This window comes from Pseudomassariella vexata, assembly GCF_002105095.1.
Source record: "Pseudomassariella vexata strain CBS 129021 chromosome Unknown BCR38scaffold_2, whole genome shotgun sequence".
NCBI classification, from domain to species: domain Eukaryota; kingdom Fungi; phylum Ascomycota; class Sordariomycetes; order Amphisphaeriales; family Pseudomassariaceae; genus Pseudomassariella; species Pseudomassariella vexata.
In genome coordinates this window covers 2702923-2724065 of record NW_024467957.1, presented here as the reverse complement: position 1 = coordinate 2724065, position 21143 = coordinate 2702923, and the positions used below count along the sequence as shown (strand labels likewise).

General features: G+C 50.1%; 5 protein-coding genes across 5 annotated transcripts; 2 read left to right on the top strand and 3 right to left on the bottom strand.

The window, feature by feature from the left end:
- On the top strand, positions 1–3186 carry BCR38DRAFT_333650 (glycosyl hydrolases family 31-domain-containing protein; the record flags this gene model as incomplete). The annotated part of the gene is made up of 5 exons (XM_040855246.1): positions 1–661; positions 710–961; positions 1017–1214; positions 1268–1492; positions 1541–3186. 5 exons carry the CDS (start codon positions 1–3, stop codon positions 3184–3186), a joined length of 2982 nt encoding a protein of 993 aa, XP_040720198.1.
- Positions 3187–3397: 211 nt separating this feature from the next.
- BCR38DRAFT_421515 (uncharacterized protein) lies at positions 3398–5214 on the bottom strand. Its single transcript, XM_040859443.1, has 2 exons — positions 3633–5214; positions 3398–3572 (listed from the first exon to the last, which is right to left on the bottom strand). The coding sequence occupies exon 1, from the start codon at positions 4896–4898 to the stop codon at positions 3702–3704; it is 1197 nt and encodes a 398-aa protein (XP_040720197.1). The 5' UTR covers positions 4899–5214; the 3' UTR covers positions 3398–3572; positions 3633–3701.
- Positions 5215–5472: 258 nt separating this feature from the next.
- Positions 5473–7037, bottom strand: BCR38DRAFT_481385 (amidase signature domain-containing protein; the record flags this gene model as incomplete). The annotated part of the gene is made up of 2 exons (XM_040863371.1): positions 5473–6726; positions 6783–7037. The coding sequence occupies 2 exons, from the start codon at positions 7035–7037 to the stop codon at positions 5473–5475; spliced, it is 1509 nt and encodes a 502-aa protein (XP_040720196.1).
- A 2220-nt stretch (positions 7038–9257) lies between these two features.
- On the bottom strand, positions 9258–11183 carry BCR38DRAFT_421511 (aldehyde dehydrogenase). The gene is made up of 5 exons (XM_040859442.1): positions 10753–11183; positions 10543–10684; positions 9756–10466; positions 9545–9698; positions 9258–9456 (listed from the first exon to the last, which is right to left on the bottom strand). Exons 1-5 carry the CDS (start codon positions 11068–11070, stop codon positions 9327–9329), a joined length of 1455 nt encoding a protein of 484 aa, XP_040720195.1. The 5' UTR covers positions 11071–11183; the 3' UTR covers positions 9258–9326.
- A 3693-nt stretch (positions 11184–14876) lies between these two features.
- On the top strand, positions 14877–16801 carry BCR38DRAFT_102933 (phosphate transporter). Its single transcript, XM_040853309.1, has 2 exons — positions 14877–16425; positions 16511–16801. Exons 1-2 carry the CDS (start codon positions 15003–15005, stop codon positions 16759–16761), a joined length of 1674 nt encoding a protein of 557 aa, XP_040720194.1. The 5' UTR covers positions 14877–15002; the 3' UTR covers positions 16762–16801.
- The last annotated feature ends 4342 nt before the right edge of the window (positions 16802–21143 follow it).

Genomic DNA, 21143 nt, shown 5'->3' with positions numbered 1-21143 from the left:
ATGGCCCGTCGAGTCTCTATTGTATTCCTCGCTGCCCTTCTGGGGTGGTTTGCTGGCGTCCTATCCCAATCACCAACCACGACCACTGACACCAGAGCCGACACTGTCTTCACCTTGCCGCCCAACGCAGATGTGGGACTACCCGTCATCCCCAACATACAGGACCCGCTTGCGATCGATCCACAGTCTGTGTGCACCGGCTACAAGGCATCAAAAGTCCGGAACGTCTCCAACGGCATCACTGCTGACCTTTCTTTGATCGGGGAAGGTTGCAATCTCTATGGCAACGATGTCAAGGACCTCACTCTGGTTGTGGAGTATCAAGCTGCCGATCGCTTGCATGTGGAGATCATGCCCAAGTACATCGGCAAAGAGAACTCATCCTGGTTCATTCTCCCAGGAGAGTTGATCCCCAAACCCGGTGTGGACGACAAGGATTGTACCTCCAAGAGCGATTTGGCATTCTCTTGGAGCAATCGTCCGAGCTTCTCATTCAATGTGACGAGAAAGAGCACTGGGGATGTTCTGTTCACTACCATGGGAGCCCATTTGGTTTACGAGGACCAGTTCATCGAATTCGGGTCTTCACTACCGGAGAATTACAACCTGTATGGACTAGGAGAGGTCATCCATGGCCTGAGACTGGGAAACAATTTGACGAGTAGGCATACCAGTGGACACAGTGCAATGTGTTTCTGACATGATGCAGGGACCTTGTTCAATGCTGATGTGGGGGACATCATCGATGCCAACATCTATGGTCATCATCCCATTTACTATGACACTCGCTATTTCAAAGTAGGTGGAAAGTCAGAGAAACTCACTTATGCCCCAAAGGCCACGGATAAGTCGGCCAAATACAAGTCCTACACGCACGGGGTCTTCAATCGGAACGTTCATAACCAAGAGGTTCTCCTGAAAGAGTCAAACATTACCTGGAGAGCACTGGGTGGGACCATCGGTTCGTTTCCTCACGCCTTGTTTTGCTACTTTCTCCTCTGACTCGAAGGAACCAGATCTCTATTTCTACGAAGGACCGACCCAAGACAAAGTTACCAAATCTTACCAGAGGAGTGCAATTGGTCTTCCTCCCATGCAACAGCTCTGGACCTTTGGGTTCCATCAGTGTCGCTGGGGATACAAGAATTGGAAAGAGCTTCAGAGCGTGGTAGACAGTTTCAAGAAGTTTGAGATTCCCCTCGAGACAATATGGAGTGAGTAATAATCTTCACGTGCCGTCGTGTCACAGGAAACTGATACAATACAGCTGATATCGACTACATGAACCAATACCGAAACTTTGAGAATGATCATGTACAATTTCCCTACGGCGAAGGAGCCAGGTTCATCTCCAAAATTCATGACAACAATCAGCATTATATACCAATTGTCGACTCGGCCATTTACATACCCAACCCTGATAACGCTAGCGATGGTTATCCGACATATGACAGAGGGGCCAAAGAGAATTCCTTCATGCTGAATCCTGACGGTAAGTAATCTTCACACCCTCCCATTCGTGCCGCCTAATGCACTCCAGGGTCCACATACATAGGGGCGGTTTGGCCTGGTTACACGGTCTACCCAGACTGGCTTGGTGCCTTGTTCAACAGCACAGGTACCAATAAATGGTGGAGTTCTGAAATCTCAACATACCATGAGAAGATCAAGTTTGATGGTATCTGGATCGACATGTCCGAGGTCAGCAGTTTCTGCGTGGGTAGCTGCGGCAGTAAGAATACGATTCTCAACCCTGTTCACCCGTCGTTCAAACTGCCAGGCGAGCCAGGAAATAAAATTTTCGATTATCCTGAAGGCTTCAATATTACAAATGCCACGGAAGCGGCATCCGCGTCGGCTGCCGCATCCTCACAGTCAGCAGCGGCATCACCAGCAGCAACTTCCTCCATATCGGCTTTATATCATCGTACTACACCAACTCCGGGAGCACGCAACATCAACTGGCCACCATATACGATCAATAACTTCGCAGGTGATTTGGGTGTTCACGCAGTAAGCCCCAACGCAACGCATCATGGAGGCACCCAAGAATACGATTTCCACAACGTTTTTGGACATCAGATCTTGAATGCGACGTACCACGCACTGCTGGACTTGTTCCCAACGAAGCGCCCCTTTATTATTGGGCGATCGCAGCTGTTCGGGAGCTCAAAGTGGGCTGGTCATTGGGGAGGAGACAATTATTCCCTCTGGAGTTATATGTTCTTTTCGATCCCTCAGGCGCTATCCTATTCTCTTTTCGGATTTCCCATGTTCGGGGTCGACACATGCGGCTTCGCTGGCAATGCCGATATGGAACTCTGCTCCAGATGGATGCAATTGTCGGCCTTCTTTCCCTTCTACCGCAACCACAACGCGGCCGGAGGCATCAGCCAAGAACCTTACGTTTGGTCCGAAGTCATCAAGGCTAGCAAAATCGCAATGAAGATCCGCTATGCTTTGCTTCCCTACATGTACACCACCTTCTACCTCAGCCACTCTACGGGGTCAACCACGATGCGAGCTCTGGCGTGGGACTTTCCAGATGAGCCATGGTTAGCCAACGCAGACCGTCAATTCCTACTCGGAGATGCCGTCCTGGTCACGCCTTGTCTCGAGCAGGGCGCAACTACGGTCAAGGGGCTATTCCCCGGCGTGGGCTCCGGAACGGTGTGGTACGACTGGTACAACCTAAGCGCCATCACGGGCGTAACGGCAGGACAGAACGTCACTATTGACGCGCCGCTGGGCCATATCCCAGTTTTTGTCAAAGGCGGAAACGTGGTGCCTCTACAACAGCCCAGAATGACAATTGCAGACACGAGGAAAAGCTCCTGGAGCCTGCTGGCCGCCCTCGATGGAAAGGGCAAGGCGGGTGGGGGCTTATACCTCGATGATGGGGAGAGTCTGGTTCCGAATGCGACGACTTGGGTGGACTTTTCTGCCACCGAGACTAGTCTCAAGGCCGTGCCGTCGGGTAATTTTACAGATATGAATATGCTGGCGAATGTGACCATCATAGGCCTTCCCGAGCGAGTGCATGGCGTCCAATTTGACGGTGTTGAGGTCAAGTCGGGCTGGACTATGGATGGGGACTCCAAGGTTTTGACGATTACCGGATTAGCGGCGTATACGGTTGATGGTGCGTGGAACAAGGAGCGGAACCTGAGTTGGAGATTTGAGTAAGGTGGGGGGATCATTGGGAACGGGCTGAGGCAGTACGGCAACGGATTGGGCGGGTTAAGTACGTTCCTCAAGACGTGTGGTTAATAGACCTAGTAATGCATAAGTTAAACCCACAGGAACACGGGGCATGACAGGACATTTTCATGGGATGAATTTCACTGTAATCACCTTACTCTGTTAGTCTGCCTCGAATGTCCTGCTGGATAAGAAATAAGACATTAATATTGTAAATTAGTCCATGAAACTCGGTGCTACAAGCTAGAGCAACTGAGACCACGTTGTGGTTCGAATTACATTGAAAAACTATGCTTGCCAGTTGAGATATTGCGACTTCCCAAACAGGCTGCATCATAGACCCCTTCCAAGGCCTATCGAATTATCATTACCTAAACCTCAACCTCCCATCAGAGTCGCCTCTTCTCCATCTAAGCTGGGCCCATACTTACGCAGCTGCTCAACCTTCTCATATCCCTCTCGATTCGAGACGACATGAACAGGCCCAAGCGGGAGATCCGCTACAACCTCTCCCCATCCTGCCTCTTCATCTCGTCCCTAAATAAATTCCTCCCATCATCCCTCCCCCCCGGCCGTTGGAATTCCATCCTCCGATCCTCCGTCGGCGTCCCCGCCAAGCTCCCCAACGCATCGCTGTCCCTTCTCGGCCTACCCCCTTCGGGCTCATACTCAGACTCTGGTATGTCACGATACACCCCTCCCCTCTCAGCCGCGACCTCCTGCTCCATGAGCTGGATACGCTCCTCCGCCGCTTTCCTGTCGCTGCCGTTCTTTTTACGGTCCTTTCCAAGTCGCATTCGGGATCGTGCGCTCCGGCCCACGCTATACCCGTGTCGACTGCGCGACATGATGTTGCCCAGCCCAATGCGCCGCTGCTGGCGGTTCCAGAGGAAGGTACCCACGATACAGACCACCACGAAGACTAGGACGGCGGGGAGACCGATGTAGAGCGCCAATCCGACGGGGGCGTTTGCAGGGGCCTGTTGGTAAACAGGCGGGTTGGTCACCAAGACAGTGGGGCCCTTAAGTATCTCTGCTTTTTGGCCCCCAATGCGGAGAGCAGCGAGCTGCAGCGAGATGTTCACCCCTGAAGTCTGCTGCATGAGGGACTTGTCGATGGTGTAAGTCCAGAACCCCCATGAAACGAGAATGTTGTCGCTTTGGAAGGCTTGCGTGGTGGTTAGGCCCGTGCTGGAATTGAAGTAGTTCCCCTGGACGCGGAGCGTCGTGTTGCTGGAGCTGAAGTAGCTGGCATCCCAGGTGAAGTAGTACGTCGAGCCGGGATAGAGAGGCATGCCATCGGTGGGGATACACCACGGCGCTAGAGGACCGGATTCGTTGGTGCAGATTTCGAAGGAGCCTGCGCCGCCGGCGGCGGTGGCCGTTGCAAGGGGCGCGGCGCCCGTGCTTGTTGTTACTTGTCCGTGGATGGTGTGTGTTTGTACCGTGGCGGTCAGTTTGTTGGGCGCGCCCGAGAGAAGGGTGGGAGTGCCTGAGATGGTTGTGCGGATGGGGGTGACGGTGCTGGGTTTGCCGTCGGAGTCGACTGTGACCCAGAGAGCGTCGCTGTCGGTGTTTATTGTTGTTGCTGTTGCAGATGGCGTTGTGGTTGGCACGTCTTCAGGTTGGACGGGATTAGGAATAGCTGTGATAGTGGTGGCTAGCAAGGCCACCGCGGCCAGAATGGTTGTGAACATGGTGAGTATGAGCAGTCGTATCCCAAGACTTGGACGCGCCTCGGGATACACCTAGCAGCGCAGCACAACTGCAACAAGAAACTTGTTGCGATCTACTAGTTGAAATGAGTGTATCGATATCCAAGAGGGATGGATACGGCCAAAGAAATAAAATTAAAAAGAGCGTGGAGGGCCTACCAACCCAACTGATCAACAGAACGAGCGAGGATGCTCCCTGGACTGAACCTTGACGGAAGCTTAAAGTCAATAAAGTCTATGATAAGCCTACGATTGCTGGAGCTCACTGGAGCTTTCAAATTGGCGCCCCGTCTCCAATATAAACCCCCTGAGAACCCCCGCAAGCCAATTTCGGCATTCGGCAGGGTTGGACGTGCGCTTTTGTAGTTCCTGCAGGGAAGCTGGCTTGGTGATGCTACTCCACTCTCAATTAGTGTAAATTCTACATGGTACGCAGTAGAGCTGAATACTTGAGCAATATTAAATATTTTCATGTCACATAGTTCCTTTGCTCATGTTGAATGCCTACAAGTACTTCGCACGGCCCCCCCTGTTCGTCTTTGCCCCTTGATACGTCCTACAATGGCCCTGGCGGCGCCCTCCTTGCCGCAACAATCACCTCTACCCCTCTCGCCAACTCGAGCAAGTGTTGTTCTTGATGTTCCAAACCAATGAACTCAATACCCACAGGCAACCCGTTCTCCGTGAAGCCAACCGATACAGTCACAGCCGGTAGTCGGGTCATTGATGCCAAAAACGTGTTCGTCGGGAACTCCTTCCCCTCAAAACGACCGTTCTTGGTCCAGTCCTCGAAATGTGGCGGCGGGACTTGAACATCGGGCAGCGTGAGAGCGTCCAGGCCGAGCGATGCAATGAGGCAATCCAACTTGCGCTTCAACTCATCCCGCTGCAGTATCCTGTCTAGATAAGTCGGGTCGTCCTGGGGGTCTTTCGGTCCATGCGCCACGGCACACAAAAAATCCATGAAATGCTTTGGCGGTTCTTTTGGCAAGATGTCGGCGATGTCCTGCGGGAGATGGGGCTTCGCCGCCAGGAACTCGTTGATATCACTGCGAGAGCGAATCGTATATGTCTGCGTGTAATCCAGGTAATGGTCGAGATTATCGATGTGCACATCGATAAATGTCGTGCCGGCACTGGATAGCATGTCCATCGCCGCCGATATGACCGTGTTGACGGCTTTGCAGTACGGATCGCAAACGGGCCCGAAGCGCTGTCTTACGACGCCGATTTTCGCTTTCTTCAACCTCGAGGGCCCTTGGTCGAGATTTGCGGCGTAGCTTCCGTTGCTCGGCAGGCCAAGGGCTGCTGCTGTTGCTGCGAAGCCCGTGAAGTCGTCTTTCGGATCAAACCCTACCATGCAGTCGAGCATCAGGGCACAATCGGTAACAGTTCTTGCCATTGGTCCTGGTGTATCGTGGTTCTTGATCAGCGGGCAGAAGCCATGGCGCGATATGAGACCTGGGGTGACGCGGATGCCCACCAAATTGCAGAATGAGCTGGGCACCCGGATCGAACCTCCCGTGTCCTCTGCCACAGCGAGGACGGTGAAATTGGCAGCAACTGCAGCGGCCGAACCTCCTGACGAACCACTCACGTCGTGGTTCAGATTGTATGGGTTTTTGGTGTACTCATAATTAGTCGCGGCGTTCCCAGAGTACCAGACTGCTGCCCACTCCGCCATTGTGGTCTTCCCTAGAATGACGGCACCAGCTTCCTTCAACTTGGTGACGACGGTGGCATCCTCGTCAGGGATATTGTTTCGAGTTACGTCTGAGCCGTAGGTTGTCACCATCCCCTTGGTATCGGCCTAGAATATAGATCAGATCAACTGAGAGGCAAAAGAAAGTTGCATTTTTACCGCACTTGATCCTTCACCAATACAGGGATGCCGTGGAGTCTGCCCTTGAACTTTTTGGTGTTCCGGAAGTATTCATCCAGGGCTGCGGCGTCGTCAAGTGCTGTGGTCGACATGGCCAATGTTGCGTTGACGCGCGGGCCGGCTTTATCGAGCTTCTCGATGCGTTCAAGGAACGTAGTGGCCAGATCCTTGGCGGTGAAGTCGCCGCGTCTGAAACCATCTTGTGCTTGGGCTATGGTAATTTCTTTGACTTCGACCATCTTGGCGGCGATAGTGATTGTTGGGATTGGAATGCACAAGATTACTAGGCGAACAGGTATGAGACCTCAGATTTACCCGGAGCCAAGCCTCATAGAAAGAGGAGAATGGGAATTGTGATTGAGTTACTGTGTTGGCTTCATAATTCGCTCAGCAACCACAGTCGGTTCCCCTCATGTGCTGATCCTCGGGCCGCTTCATCTTTCTCTACTTGAACCTGATCACCAGTGTCTGCTTAAGCTTTCGCATTACATACACAGCGCGGGTGTTCTTATCTTCGCGCTGTTGGAGATCTCAGGCGAGCTCGGGCTAGTCCGCATCTCTAACCAATAGAAACCATGCCGAGTTTCCTTCGAGGAGCATACCTATTATTTTCGGATACCAGCGCCACTGAATAGAGCGGATGGAGGCGGAAATTCGGTGTTCTCCGTGGCAGAACTGCATCACACCAACCAAATCATAAGCTACCTAGCATGTCGACCGGCTTTTATGTTTGTGTCCCGGGTATCAGCTCCATTGGTTCCGGTCATGGGATCGTGGAGCCGGCGCAACCAAGGGAACAACACACCGCTTATGGATACAAACTGCTAATGCCTTCATGATTCCCCCGATCCTGTGACGTCGTCTGCTATTCGACATTATTTCCATTTTTGGGACCCTACCCATTGAGCAGTTTGGCCATCCAAGTCGCCAGGGTTTGACGATAGAGTAGGTTCGGCAGCGATTTAGCAAGGCAAAGGAGAAGACGGGTGGAGGGCCTCAAAGCATCGCGTTCCAGAACAGACCTACGACCTTTGCCCCTGAAGGTAGGGACGATTTATCGATCTTGACGTGACGTCTCCTGAGCGATGAACATGGATTCTGTATCGATGACATCAGGAATCAGCAGCCCACCTGTCACAGCCTGGATTCCGTCCTGGGCCCTGGCTTCAAAACTGAGGCCAGAAGTTGGTAAGATGACCAATTTCACTCGTAAGCCTGCTTCATGACAAGCACTTGGGCATATCGTCGGCCGCATCAGCACATTATGGTGCTGCCTCGCCCTGAGGGTACCTTCGGTTTGTTTTCTTCCTATCGGGATCTTCCTTTCATCTCTCCTCGTATCGAAATCCCGGGGTCAGTTCTGTGACAGCGTTGGTATTGTTAAATTTGGAATGGCCGAGGGAGACGGCGCCGCCCACAAGTCTTCGCGTTTTTGGTGCAGGGTCGTGGTACTGGGTCCGGAGCATGATAATGAGGGTATGCGGAAGAGGTTGAAGGCTGTGTCGAGGGCTGGCAGGGCCAAGAAGAGGCAGTAGGAGTGCATTCTGGTAAGCAGACGTGGACCTTGGGTGTTTTGCTTGGTGATGACACTGAAGGCGGACTGGTTATTGTCGGTCTGGAGTGACTGTCAAGTGAAAATCATAGGGATTGAGATATCGTTGCTAATGGAGGCCAAGACATGTATCTATGGCTGTCCATCAACCCATAACTTACCACCCCTTCGTCCCCATGTTCGTTCAACTCATATGTATATAGACTCAGCTCGTTATGTATGATTCTTACGCTGATTCCAATGAACGAGCTGCCATGTAGTTCCTGATTGTAGAAGTAACCTGTCGGCTTTATTTCTGAAGGGGCCTCGAAGACCAAAGTGGCAATTATGGCTCCACGCTTGGCTACGAAGAACCATAGTTAAGAGTGTCTAGCCGCGTGCCGTGGTCAGAATTTTGCTGTTTTTGAAACAACGGCATTTAAAATATTCCTAGTACAGGATTTGGCTTGATATCTTCAGGGAAATATCCACCAATAACTGATTCGGGCTAGTACGTCGGCCAATAGAAGCAACGTGGATTAGGAGATGGGACGAACTTGTACGAACAGCACAGTGAGGTGAATATATTCATTGCTTGACCGCTTGACTGTTCGTACCATTAGCTGTTTTCCTGTTAGTTTTCAGGTTCGGTGTCGTTCGCTGTAAGTAGTTGTGTCGTACTTAAATGTGCATATGGCTTAGGAGGAGTACAAATATATGCACACCTTCCAATCTGACTACACAGATATCTTCAGTACTGCCAGTCCGGCCAGCAATTATGTGAACGGGCTGCTTTAATCGCGGCTCGCAGTCTAACTACTCCCCAAATCAAGAGTCAGTCAAACTTTACTTATGAAGTACAAGAATAGGAGAAGCTTGCACACAGTAGCAATAAACAATGCCTCTGTTAGATTAAATAAAAGATAGGATAAGAAATAAATATATACAATATTTATAGTTAACTCTATTCCAAGTTAGTCTCATGCTCTATTTGAACCTACTTCTTCAGGAACAATGTCTGCACGTCACAATACCCCTTCAATCCAGCCTCGCCGTACTCGACCCCGACGCCACTCTGCTTGTGACCTCCGAAGGGCGCGTTTGCTTGACCAGCCATATGATTATTTCTGTAGGCCAAAAGTTAGCTATACAGTTACTAGTGGCAAGAGAATTGGGCATTTGAAATCGTAGAGTCTCGAGAAAGGGGGAACTCGCATCCAAACACTTCCCACTTGAAGCTTCCTAGCGATACGCTCAGCTTGAACCAGGTCTTTAGTCCATACAGAGGCACCCAGTCCCATATCTGAGTCATTTGCCCGCTTGATGACTTCGGCTTCATCTGACCACTTGAGAACTGGGAAGACGGGGCCTGTGAGGAGTGAGAATTCCGCTTATATCAAGTTGCGAGGTGAGATCGAGTACTAACCGAAAGGCTCCTCTACCACAATCCTTGAGTTATCTGGCGGATTGTCGATGATGGTAGGCGTGATAAAGTATCCATTCCCCATAGTTGATACCTTGGTGCTTCCGAGCGCAACCGTAAGCCTCGTCCTCTCAATATCCTCCAGCAGATTCTTCACTCTGTCATACTGCAGCCTATTATTGACCGGACCAAGCCAAACCCCCTCCTGAAACCCATCCCCGACATTCAACCCCTTAGCATACTCCACCATAGCCTTCAGCAATGCCTCGTAAATCGACTCGTGCACAAACACCCGCTTGATCGCGCAACACACCTGTCCACTATTTATCAGTGCCAAACCCGCGATCTCAGGCGCTACCTCGACTACATCGACATCGGAGCACACGATCGCCGGGTCGTTCCCGCCCAGCTCGAGAGTTACTCTTTTCAGTGTCTTGCTGCAGCTCTCCATCACGCGCTTCCCCGTCGCGATAGAGCCGGTGAACGTGACCTTGTTCACCCCAGGGTGAGCGGTAAGCCAGGGCCCGAGGTCATCATCGCCGCTTAGACACTGGAAGACTCCCGGAGGAAAGAAGGGTATGGCTAGTTCGGCCATTTTGAGGCTGCAGTAGGGAGTGAAGGGAGAGGATTTGAGGATGAAGGTATTGCCCGTGATGAGGGCGGAGGCGAGCTTGACGCTAGCTAATTGGATGGGAAAGTTCCAGGGGACTATGCCTTTTGTTGGTTTTGGGTAAGTATATTGAAACATGGGTAGAAAATGAAAAGGGAGGATTTGAACAGGCTGGCGTACCGACTACGACGCCCAGTGGGATGTACCGGGCGATGACCTTTTTGTCATCGGTTTCCTCGATGGTCTCCTCAGTCTCTGGAAAATTTGCTAATTCGCGAAGGCAGTTGAGAGTTATTTGCATTTCGAAATTGGCAAATCCGAGCTAGCGATTGTTCAGTCAGTCCACATAGCACTTAGCTCAAGATGATGCTGTCTTCTGATGTCACTTACCGGCTTGCCTTGCTCTTTGGTGAGCATCTGGCTGAAGTCGTCTATTTGAGATTCCAAAGCAGCTGCAAAGGCATGGATGGCCTTCCGACGCTCTGTCCATGGCACTTCGGCCCATGATTCCTGCGCTTTCTTGGCTACCTCAACAGCTCTGTCTACATCGGCGGGTGTACTGACAGGCACTGGAGGAAGATCTTTGAGGGTTGAAGGGTTGACGCTGCATCGCGTCTTCTCAGTGCCGACTAGCTTCCCATCAATGACATTTTGAAACTTGGTGAAGCAGAGGGATGTTGTTCTGTTGGTGATGCCATCGGCCGCCATGGTGGGACTGGAGATCGTCAAATAATGGTTTGAATTACATGAAACAAGTATTTCAAGCTCGCGTACTTAAGTAGGAAGGGATTTGGATAAAGCCTGTGGACGATGCCGGCCGGTTCAAATACAAGCGGCGTATAAGTGCGGGGAAGCTGATATATGACCCTGCGTAGTACATTGTGCCGGCCAGATATCACCAATCACACCACTGACTGAAAAATAATGCTGCTGAGTTGTCAGATCCGGTGCGAAGGCTTAGCTCTGGCAAGATTGGCTACACCTACAACCGCCATGCAACTCTGTGGCGTGGCTAGTGGCGTAACTTTACTGATTGAAGTTATAATCCTGCGCTACAAAAGGTATAAAGAAGCCTTGCAATGTAATGCTACTCAGGACTAAGCCGCTGAACCGGACATGTACTTTTGCGAATAACATGTGGGATAGACTGTCAGATGCGATGTAACCCTGGGTTTTGAGGTTGGTCTTTACTAACTAGAAAGCAAGAATCCAGTTTAGGCAATTTGAATTATTGAGCTATATAGCTAGACTGAGAATCTCGTTATACAAGACTGACACAGGCGCCTTGCTCCAACTAGAAGATAAAATCTGCAATAGGAACGCATACTTTCAGCACTGCCGAATATAATATGTACATACTTGAGGTATTGTAAGGAGGTAAACTACATGATTACTGATGATGATTAGTTGTCTATATAGTACTCGAAACTGTGCTGTTAGGCAACCTTGGTGGGCTTTGCCAAGACCACCAAGGTTACCACGTGACTTAGCCCTTCGGGACTAAGTCCAACCTTCGTGCTCCATAAGACTAGATAGAATGTCATGCTTTTACAACCTCACAAATCTTTGACCACCTTTGTGTGTAACATGTGCTTCATTAGTAATGATCCTGAAAAGGATCGAAATATATGTCGTTGGACATTATGTTTCTTTACGACTTGGCCAGCCTGGAGTTGTTACGTAGCCTCATTGAAAGCAAACAGACGCATACAGTCTTAGTAGTCTCTACAGCTATCCATAGTAGCACTAGCAGGCACTCTACAGTCTTAGGCAACATAGAATAATTACATAGCTTAATTAGTAGACGGTGGTAGGATATAGAGAAATTCCCGGAAACATTCAAACTTCGCTTAGTGAGTTTCGTTTCCCTTTCGTCCCACCTTCCATCCCACTGTCACCGCATGCTATGATTGGTGTATCGCTCTTGTCCCTGATGCATTTCGACCCAGTCACATGATTCTGGGGTAGCTTCAGGGATTCTGGGCCCCAGTTAACCTTCACAGCTGAGTCCCGCCTTTTTGTTTCCATCCTCCATGATACAAAACATAGCTACGGGAACTGCACGGAACTGCTGAGACCGCGGCACGTTTCCAAGCCAGTATCAGAAACATCCTAAGATTTTCGCATCACAAATGTCACCAATCATGATTAAGAAGTTGCTGACTTCCGGCCACGAATCTCACAAAGTCAAGAGAATCCCACCATCTCGTCTTATCTTAGACCCAGGACTCCGTACTTCTCGTGCGTGGCATTTACTCTATCTAGCCAAATCGGCTCGTATAGATAGTGTGCACCACCCAGACCAGCAGTTCAACGGAGAGGTCCACAACGTCGCCTTTCACGTCACGTTGTCGTTCTACGCAGCGCCCCGCAGACCAAGGCCGAACAATGATAACGTTTGCTAGTCCCGATGCATGTATCAGACGAACTGACACCTTAGCCTTCTATTTTCGTCTTTCTGCTAGCCATGGCAAAGCTTGAATGCTTCTAACAACCAAAAGGTGTGTGGTGGATCCGAGATCAGGAGGTCACGAGTTGGATATTGCTTGTATTATGACGAAACAGGCTGTGGCCTTATATGTCTTCTCCCACGCTAAGCTTTACGCCAATATGTATTCATCCGTCTCGGCCCCTCGTGCCGGAAGCTTCGCGGTCGGGTCGTTGAGCCTGGGCAGCCAAGATCGAACGAATGCACGACATGTTGAGGCTTGGATGGTCTCGGCAGAGGTGAGTACTATAACATCGATATCCAGGTTGCAGACAACGCTACACTCCCTAATTATAGGCTTCAATAGTGGACAGTGTTTTGACATGTTCGCGGGCACTTGCATCATGAGACTGCCGAGAGCTATCGCTTCTGGCTTCGGAGCCTGGTTTGGGTGACAGCCGCAGAAAAACATGTGTTGCGCTTTCTTATCTGTTGAATTGTGGGCAAAGTTGGTGCCCATAGAGAAATTGTTAAACCAAGCTTTTTGTGGTATGTCCCTGAAATAGAGTTGCCGAGCTGCAGATAGAGTTTTGAACGCGTACTACTACGCGATCGAAAGTCCTCATTTGATCATTTAAGATAGGTGGGCAGACGTACGAGTCAAGCCTTTCCCTCTAGCAAAGAGATATCGACTGTAGTCGTACTTCCGTCGGACCGTTGGCTCTGCAAATCTTTGAAGCTGACGCACCTCCTGATATAGTAAAGCATGATTGGCGTTGGATCTTCAGGTACGAAAGCCTCCGATGTATCCGCCCCTTGACATGCCCAGGCAAATGGGCAGCCAAACCGCATATCACTGTGTATTTAGGACCCCTGTGGCCGTTACTATGCTTCAGGCCTTTGGATCTGGGGGAGAAATCATCTTCAAGCCATTTGTAATACAGGACTAGGTATTGCAATTTCAATGTCCGATAATTTCCAAGAAGTGAATCACCCCCGCGGCCTCTGAAAAATCTTCAAAATTTGGGCCACGCTGCTCCTGGAGTTCTATTGGTCGTTTCGACACATAGTATGTACTGCAAAGTCTGGATGCGCTCAGCTCATGCAGAGCGGACTTCAACCCGCAGCTGAAGCCTTGATGCATCCTTCTAGACTATTACGGATGCAACATATGGCAGCCGTTTCTTCTTGATGCAGGCCAGACTCTTCCACTCGCAACGTGCTCGTGTGAGAAGATTTCGTTCTGGTTCGTTCGCAGTTTGGTCGAAACAACAAGAACCCACGGGGACAAGCCCACGGCTGTGTTCTTCGCTCATCCAGCGTAAGCATCCCTTGTCGATAACGGATTGAGTGGGCATGCGGGGACTGTCTCCTCCTCGAGGCTTGGCGAGAGATCGACCACAAAGACCACATTCGGCACCCACGTGGAGAATTCTCCAACTCTGATAGGAGAATGCCTAGCGTGTAACCATCCCCCGCCAAGAGCCTCATGGACGAACGATAGTCCAGTCTGGAGCTGACACCGCGGGTTTAAAGCCTCTTCAGTGCCGCCAAGGTTTCGCCAAGATGGCCAAATCCTCTTGTCGTCCTGGATGGCCACCGAGGCGACGACTGATCGAGGTCCGATGCAGCGGATAAGGCCGGTCAGTTGGCTGCGCTTGCTGGGGGGGCTTGCTTTGCCGGGGGTGCTTGCCTGGCCGTCACTTGCGAATCATACTAAGCGATGCGGGAACGTGGACGCCAAATCTATCTAAAAAGGGCGGAAACTGTAGTTGCCACAGTTTGTCAACGGCTTCCCTGGCCTCGGCGTCCTAAGGGAACAGACGGGGGTTGCATTAGAGGAAGTTACAGACAGTACACAAAAGCAGCTGTCTCGCGCTCTGGTTTTTGTCGGATTTCGGACGAATGTTCTCGTTGTTCAGCATCCGATCGAGTCATCCCATCTTTCGCTGAGAACTGACTGCCTGGGGCCCCTCGATCAAGATGGCGCTCGAAGAATATACCTACGTTTTTGTCATCGGTACCATGTTTGCCATGCTCGATGCCTACAACAACGGCGCAAGTGAGTAGTCAGGCAAAACAGCCATCCCCATCTGTCGTCTACTATTGGTTTATCTTCGAGATGTGACGGAAACTAATCGACTCAACAGACGATGTAGCTAATGCGTGGGCAACTAGTGTCTCGTCTCGGTCCATTTCATACCGACAGGCCATGGTCTTCGGCACCGTGTTTGAGATGCTGGGGGCCATCACGGTGGGTGCACGAACGGCCGACACCATTAAGAACGGCATTATCCCCAACTCCGCCTTCCGGGGCGACGCCGGCGTGCAGATGCTCGCCTTCACATGCGCACTCGCTGCTGCCTCATCATGGGTCATGTGGTGCACCAAGCACTCAGCCCATGTGTCGTCGACGTATTCGCTTATCTCGGCCGTGGCCGGTGTTGGTGTCGCTACCGTCGGCGCTTCTCAAGTGCAATGGGGATGGAACGACGGCAAAGGCCTCGGAGCCATCTTTGCCGGTCTGGGCATGGCACCCGTCATCTCGGCCGGGTTTGCCGCCACCATCTTTATGTTGATCAAGTTCATGGTGCACATGCGTAAGAACCCCGTCCCCTGGGCCGTCTACAGCTCGCCCTTCTGGTTCCTTATTGCCGGCACCATCTGCACTCTGTCCATCGTCTACAAGGGTTCCCCCAACCTCGGTCTGAACAAGAAGCCCGACTGGTACGTTGCCAGCGTCACCATGGGCACCGGTGCTGGTGTCGCCCTCTTGTCCGCCATCTTCTTCGTCCCTTTTGTGCACTCCCGCATCGTCAAGCGTGATCACACCGTCAAGTGGTACATGTTCGTGCTGGGTCCCCTCCTCTTTAAGCGCCCGGCCCCCGATCACGCCGACCGCGCCGCCGTGCCCAACTACGCCGTCGTCCAAGATGACGAACACTCCTCCGTCGAATCAATCCGCAGCCACACCGACCCCAAACCCGACGACGTGTTGCCCATCTCCACGTCCACTCAAGACACGAGGGAAAACGAAAAGCGTCTCGTCAATACCGAGGCCTCGCAGCGCAGCTACAAGGAACTCGAGGCTGCAGGCGAGGAGCGTCTCCACGCCGCCCTCCGCAAGAAGAAGGGCCCCATTGGCTGGGCTATGCGCACCCTCCACGAGAACCCCATGGGCCCCGGCCAGATCTACGAGCTCCACAACATGAAGATTCTCGCGAAGCGGATCCCCGCCATGCTTGTCTGCGGTGCCCTTTACGGTCTGCACTACGATATCCATGCCGCGCAGACGGGAACCGAGGGGACGCCCGAGGGTGCCCGTATGGCAAGGGTGTATGCCCATGCTGACAAGTACCCTAATGAGGTTGAGCATACGTATTCGTTTGTGCAGGTCTTGACTGCATGCACGGCTTCTTTTGCACACGGCGCGAACGATATCGGGAACTCGGTTGGTCCCTGGGCTGTCATTTACTCGGCTTGGTCCACTGGCAATGCCGCGGCGTCCAAGGCCTCTGTGCCGGTTTGGCAGTTGGCGGTTCTTTCGGCGGTTATATCGCTGGGCCTCATCACCTATGGCTACAACATCATGAAGGTTATGGGCAACAAGATTACGTATCACTCGCCTAGTCGAGGTTTGTCTTCACCTCTCCCCCCCACCGTTTTCCTCTATCATCCCAAACAAAGATGTATTATGCTGACTCTTTCCTCTCTTTGCAGGTTGCTCCATGGAAATGGGCGCGGCCATCACCGTCCTCGTCTTCTCCCAGTTCTCCCTTCCCGTATCCACATCCATGTGCATCACCGGCGCCACTGTTGGCGTCGGTCTCTGCAACGGCACCTTCAAGGCTGTCAACTTCCAGCGTGTCGGTCTGTTGTTGCTTTCGTGGATTGCGACTATTCCCATCGCGGGTACGTTGGGTGGGGTGTTGATGGGCTTGTTCCTCAATGCACCGCACTTTTCTTCTTAAGTAAGGGGTTTTGCATGAGGGATAAGAGATGAGATTAGATGACCTTCTAGACATAATGTCATAAGACAATAATAGTAGTTTATAAGATTTGGTCTCTGAATTTAGCAGGGGAAATGTTATAGATATCGGGGTTCATAGTCTTAAATACGAGCCCATAGCGAGATTTAAACTCTGGAATTTGTGCTTGGTTAACCTTGTTTGCATCACTTAGATACTAACTTACAGTGTGATTTGTTTCACAATTGAGAGTTTCAATTTGCAATTCTCATGCGAGTGCGCCTATCTTGAAGTTATTTGGCTATAAGAGTAACGTGATCCACAAGTCATTTTCGCACACAAGTCACTTTCGCACTTTTCTTGGCACCTTCAAGTAATTCAGTAATATCCTATGCATAACCCGCATTTTATCCTTTAAATTACTCAAAATCTTCTTCATTATCAGTTTCTACTTCTATTGAACAAGTCCTTGCATTATGTCCAGTCCCTCCGCAAATACCACAGCGCCTTATACCGGTCTGCCGGCGCTTTACAGGACGACTGCTTCCGCCTTCTTCCTCCTCCATAACCTTGATATCACCCCTCAAGGCCCGTAAAACTTGTGCATCACCTATACTAAGTGCTCCTCGATATTGGATTTGCTTATTTTTCGTCCTACGACACTTACTTAGTATATGGTTCGTCTCACGAAGCTCTTCGTTCTCCCGACGTAATAATGCATTCTCATGCATCATTGCATGCGTAGCCTTCGTAGTCGAGTTAATTGAGTTCAAAATATGCGTCGGCGAGCTGTCTTGATGCCTCTGGACGCTACTTTTAATCAAAGTTGACTGCGATTCGGCTTCGAGGGTGTTGGTAGGCGTCTTAGAAACCCAGACGGAGGGAGGCAATTGGGGGTCGGGTGTCGGTGTTCGTACTACTTTTGCGATATCCAACGTAGATATGACCCTATCCGGGTTAAAAGGAACAAGTCCAGCTGCTTCGAATCCTGATCTGATGTTTTTTTCGTGAAAAGCACCAATGAAAGCTTCTAAAAACCCAGCTAAGAAATCCTGCTTCTCAATATGGGTTTGATGCCTTCGCATTAAACCCTCCACGAACGCACCATACAGCCGTTTCAACACACTAAAAGGTACCAAATCCAAAGGCTGGAGCTTGTGGGATGAATGGGAAGGCATACACAATGTAATTACGCCGTGCGCCGCGAGGTAAGTCTCAAAATCCATCGAGTGGTGGCTCTCGTGACCATCCAATATTAAGAGACTTTTCGCACCCTTCCGACGGCTAATAATATGTTGAACAAAGTGTTTTGCCCATTCCACACCAATATTATTAGTAGTCCAACCGTCATGGGAAAGGTCGACCTTCCAGTTGGCCGGTAGGTCGTTACCGCGATACCACGAAGCAAGATGAACCTTGCTCGCGAAGATGTACGGCGGTACCGCACAACCTTGCGAATTAATAGCCTGGATCACCGTAACCCATTCCCGACCTCCTTGTGTAGCCTGTCTAGGCCGTCCGTGTCTCTCTGCACTCGTTACAACCATACCGGTTGTGATTATGCCCATTAGGAAGCCCGTCTCGTCAAAGTTGTAGATATCCTCCGGTAGGATACCGTATTTAGCGATTGTGTCCCTAACAAGCTCAAACCACGCGTAATACGCGATAGGATCTTCGCTAAATACCCTCTGGTAATCAATTCGACGGTTTAAACGCGTTCGGAGGTCTTGTCGGCGGTTAACGAAGTTCGTGGTCCAGTTCTTGCCGACGGGGAGCGCGTCGCGTACGCGTCGTAGGATATTCGCCATTTCTTCAACGTATCGAAGCCGAGGAGGAAATGCTCGCGCATCTAGCTCAATTATACGTCGGGCAATCGTATCCTCTTCGGTTTGAGTTAGATTTCGTTTTAACATATTAGCTTCGTGTCGCGTTTGGTCGCCGTCGAATCGATTCTTTAGTGTACGGTCGCAAACGTTGTAGATACGGCCAAGCTTACGCCATGAAATTTCAGGGTTGCGCTTTTTAGCTTGGATAGCTAGCTGAAGATCGGCTTCTTTAGATTTACGAGGCATATTGTGGGAGGGAAGAAAAGTACAAGCTAAGTTAAAAGGTTGAAATATTTGAAAAAGTGCGAAAGTGACTTGTGTGCGAAAATGACTTGTGGATCACGTTATAGTATAATAGATTGCTATGAGATAGATTACTGCTCCCTCCAAAATTAGACTAGCCCTTGATACGCCCTTGATTACCTCCTCTGCCTTAGCTTTTGTCAGGTGTATCAGATCTCACTATATATACATGTTAGCCTTAATTCGACATTGAAGGAGATACACAAGTACACTCTGAATCACAAAGTCTTGTGTGCATAATTTGAATACTAAACGCATTCTAGATTATCGATTTCACTATATTAATCAAACTTTGATCCAGCTATAGTGTTTTGGATTATTAACACGGCTATTCCAAACAAGACATTTAAGTATCTGGACAGTTCGACAGAAAAGCCATTTAGACTAATTTAGACTTTCACTACTAAAATAGATATTCTTCGTGTAAAGAAATATTTTTGATATAGTACGTCTATTTTTATGTAGATACATGGCTCGTTTCAGTATCCTAATGATGCGAGTGCACATGGAGAGTGAGTGTGTATATTGGGGAAGCTTCGGTGGCTAGCTACTGGCTGGTACCCATGCAGTCCTATCTTATTCATCTATAGCTACAGGTTAATCCTCCTTGGTTTCACGTATCACCTAGATCCGTAGTTACTGTCATATAGCTAGTGTGATTTCTATCACAAGTACATGGACAATAGGCAAGGAGACACCGGTATAAGCTGTTGTAGACCCGAATCACCCGTTCCCCTTATAACAGAAGAACGAGCACCTGTAACCAACGTCCGAGTCGCAATTAATAGTTTTGGCAATCTGCGGCTTGATCTTGATTGGGACTCGGCCGGATGACAGGCTAGCATATTTGGTCGCCCCTGGTAGCGCCAGTTACATGATACTTGGCCACCTACCCCGCCCACCCTTCATAGGATCCAACACAGCGTTGCTCAATATGAAGAATACTTCAAACAACGGCTAGTCCAGAAGCTAATTGCAGCTGGCGGTGAAATTAACTGTATCATTTGCAGACCCTCACCGATTCATGTACGCAAGGTCAGACCTATAGTCACCACTTATGGTCGCCATCAGGACAAGGAACAAGCAAATGTGGAGCTTCTATTGAAAAACGGCGCAGATATACACCGACCAGCACGACAGGTACACCGCTGCAGGAAACCTATGAGATTGGCAGCTTCAAGGTGGTCAGGCTCCTCCTTGATAAAGGGATATACGTCAACGGATCGCCCCCGGATAGGGGTAGAGCTACTGCACTGCAACTTGCTACCATCACCGGGAGCGTTAATAATGCCAAGCTGGTCTAGATCATGGGGCTTTGGTGCAAGAATCGCCGTCCATAATGAACGAAGGACGGCCCTTGAGTGAGCTACAGAAAATAGTTACTTGGAAATGATTGGGGTGCGGTGGAATGCTTCATGTGGGGTGGGATTCACGTCCGAGCAGATTAGCAGCGCGATAAGCCTTGCGAATGGCAAAGGCCATCAAGGGTGTTTTGATCATATTATTGAGCTATCGTCAGCAGCGGCGAGTTTCCCCTTGTTCAGACTGATCAGCTTATCGGCCCTGTAATGACCTGAGAAACTGGGGTGGCACAATTTGAGTTATCTTCGGGTTTGGTGAAAGGCAAAGTGTCTTGGACTCACGTATACAGTTTAGTACACGAGGGAGGGGAATTTTGGGGAGGCTCTGAAAGCTGTACAAATATATGATTTTTCATGTTTACTTGAATGTAATGTCTCCAAATGAATTCTACAACGAAATATATCATACTTTCATAGCAACGGCTGTGGGGGCATATCTGGTTGCTTCTAATACACTACGCTGTGTATCCGAATCATCATTGTCATGCGAAAAGACTTACGTAGCACCAAGGCCGTGGAAGCAAAGAGACACAAAAATACACAATATTTATTTACCAGAGCCAGTTCCAATTAATAAAATCTTCCATATTACAATAAGAGTGCCTCGGGTCTTTTGGTTCTTACCTCGACTTCATTCTTATCGTCTGCAGCCCATTTCTATTTTACAGCTATACTCACCGTCTATCGCCTCGTCGTGTAGGTATGGAAATCGTCTACCTAGCTACACATAAGTGTAAACCGCTCCGCGAATTTCTATCTCGTGGGCTAGGAATGCAACAGTCAGTTTTATACCATAGCGAAATTTCATATTACTCGTCCAGGAGCAGGGATAAAATTCGGCATCTCTAATCCCTGAATTCTTCTAGTATGCGTATTATCTCTAGAATTTGGTGTT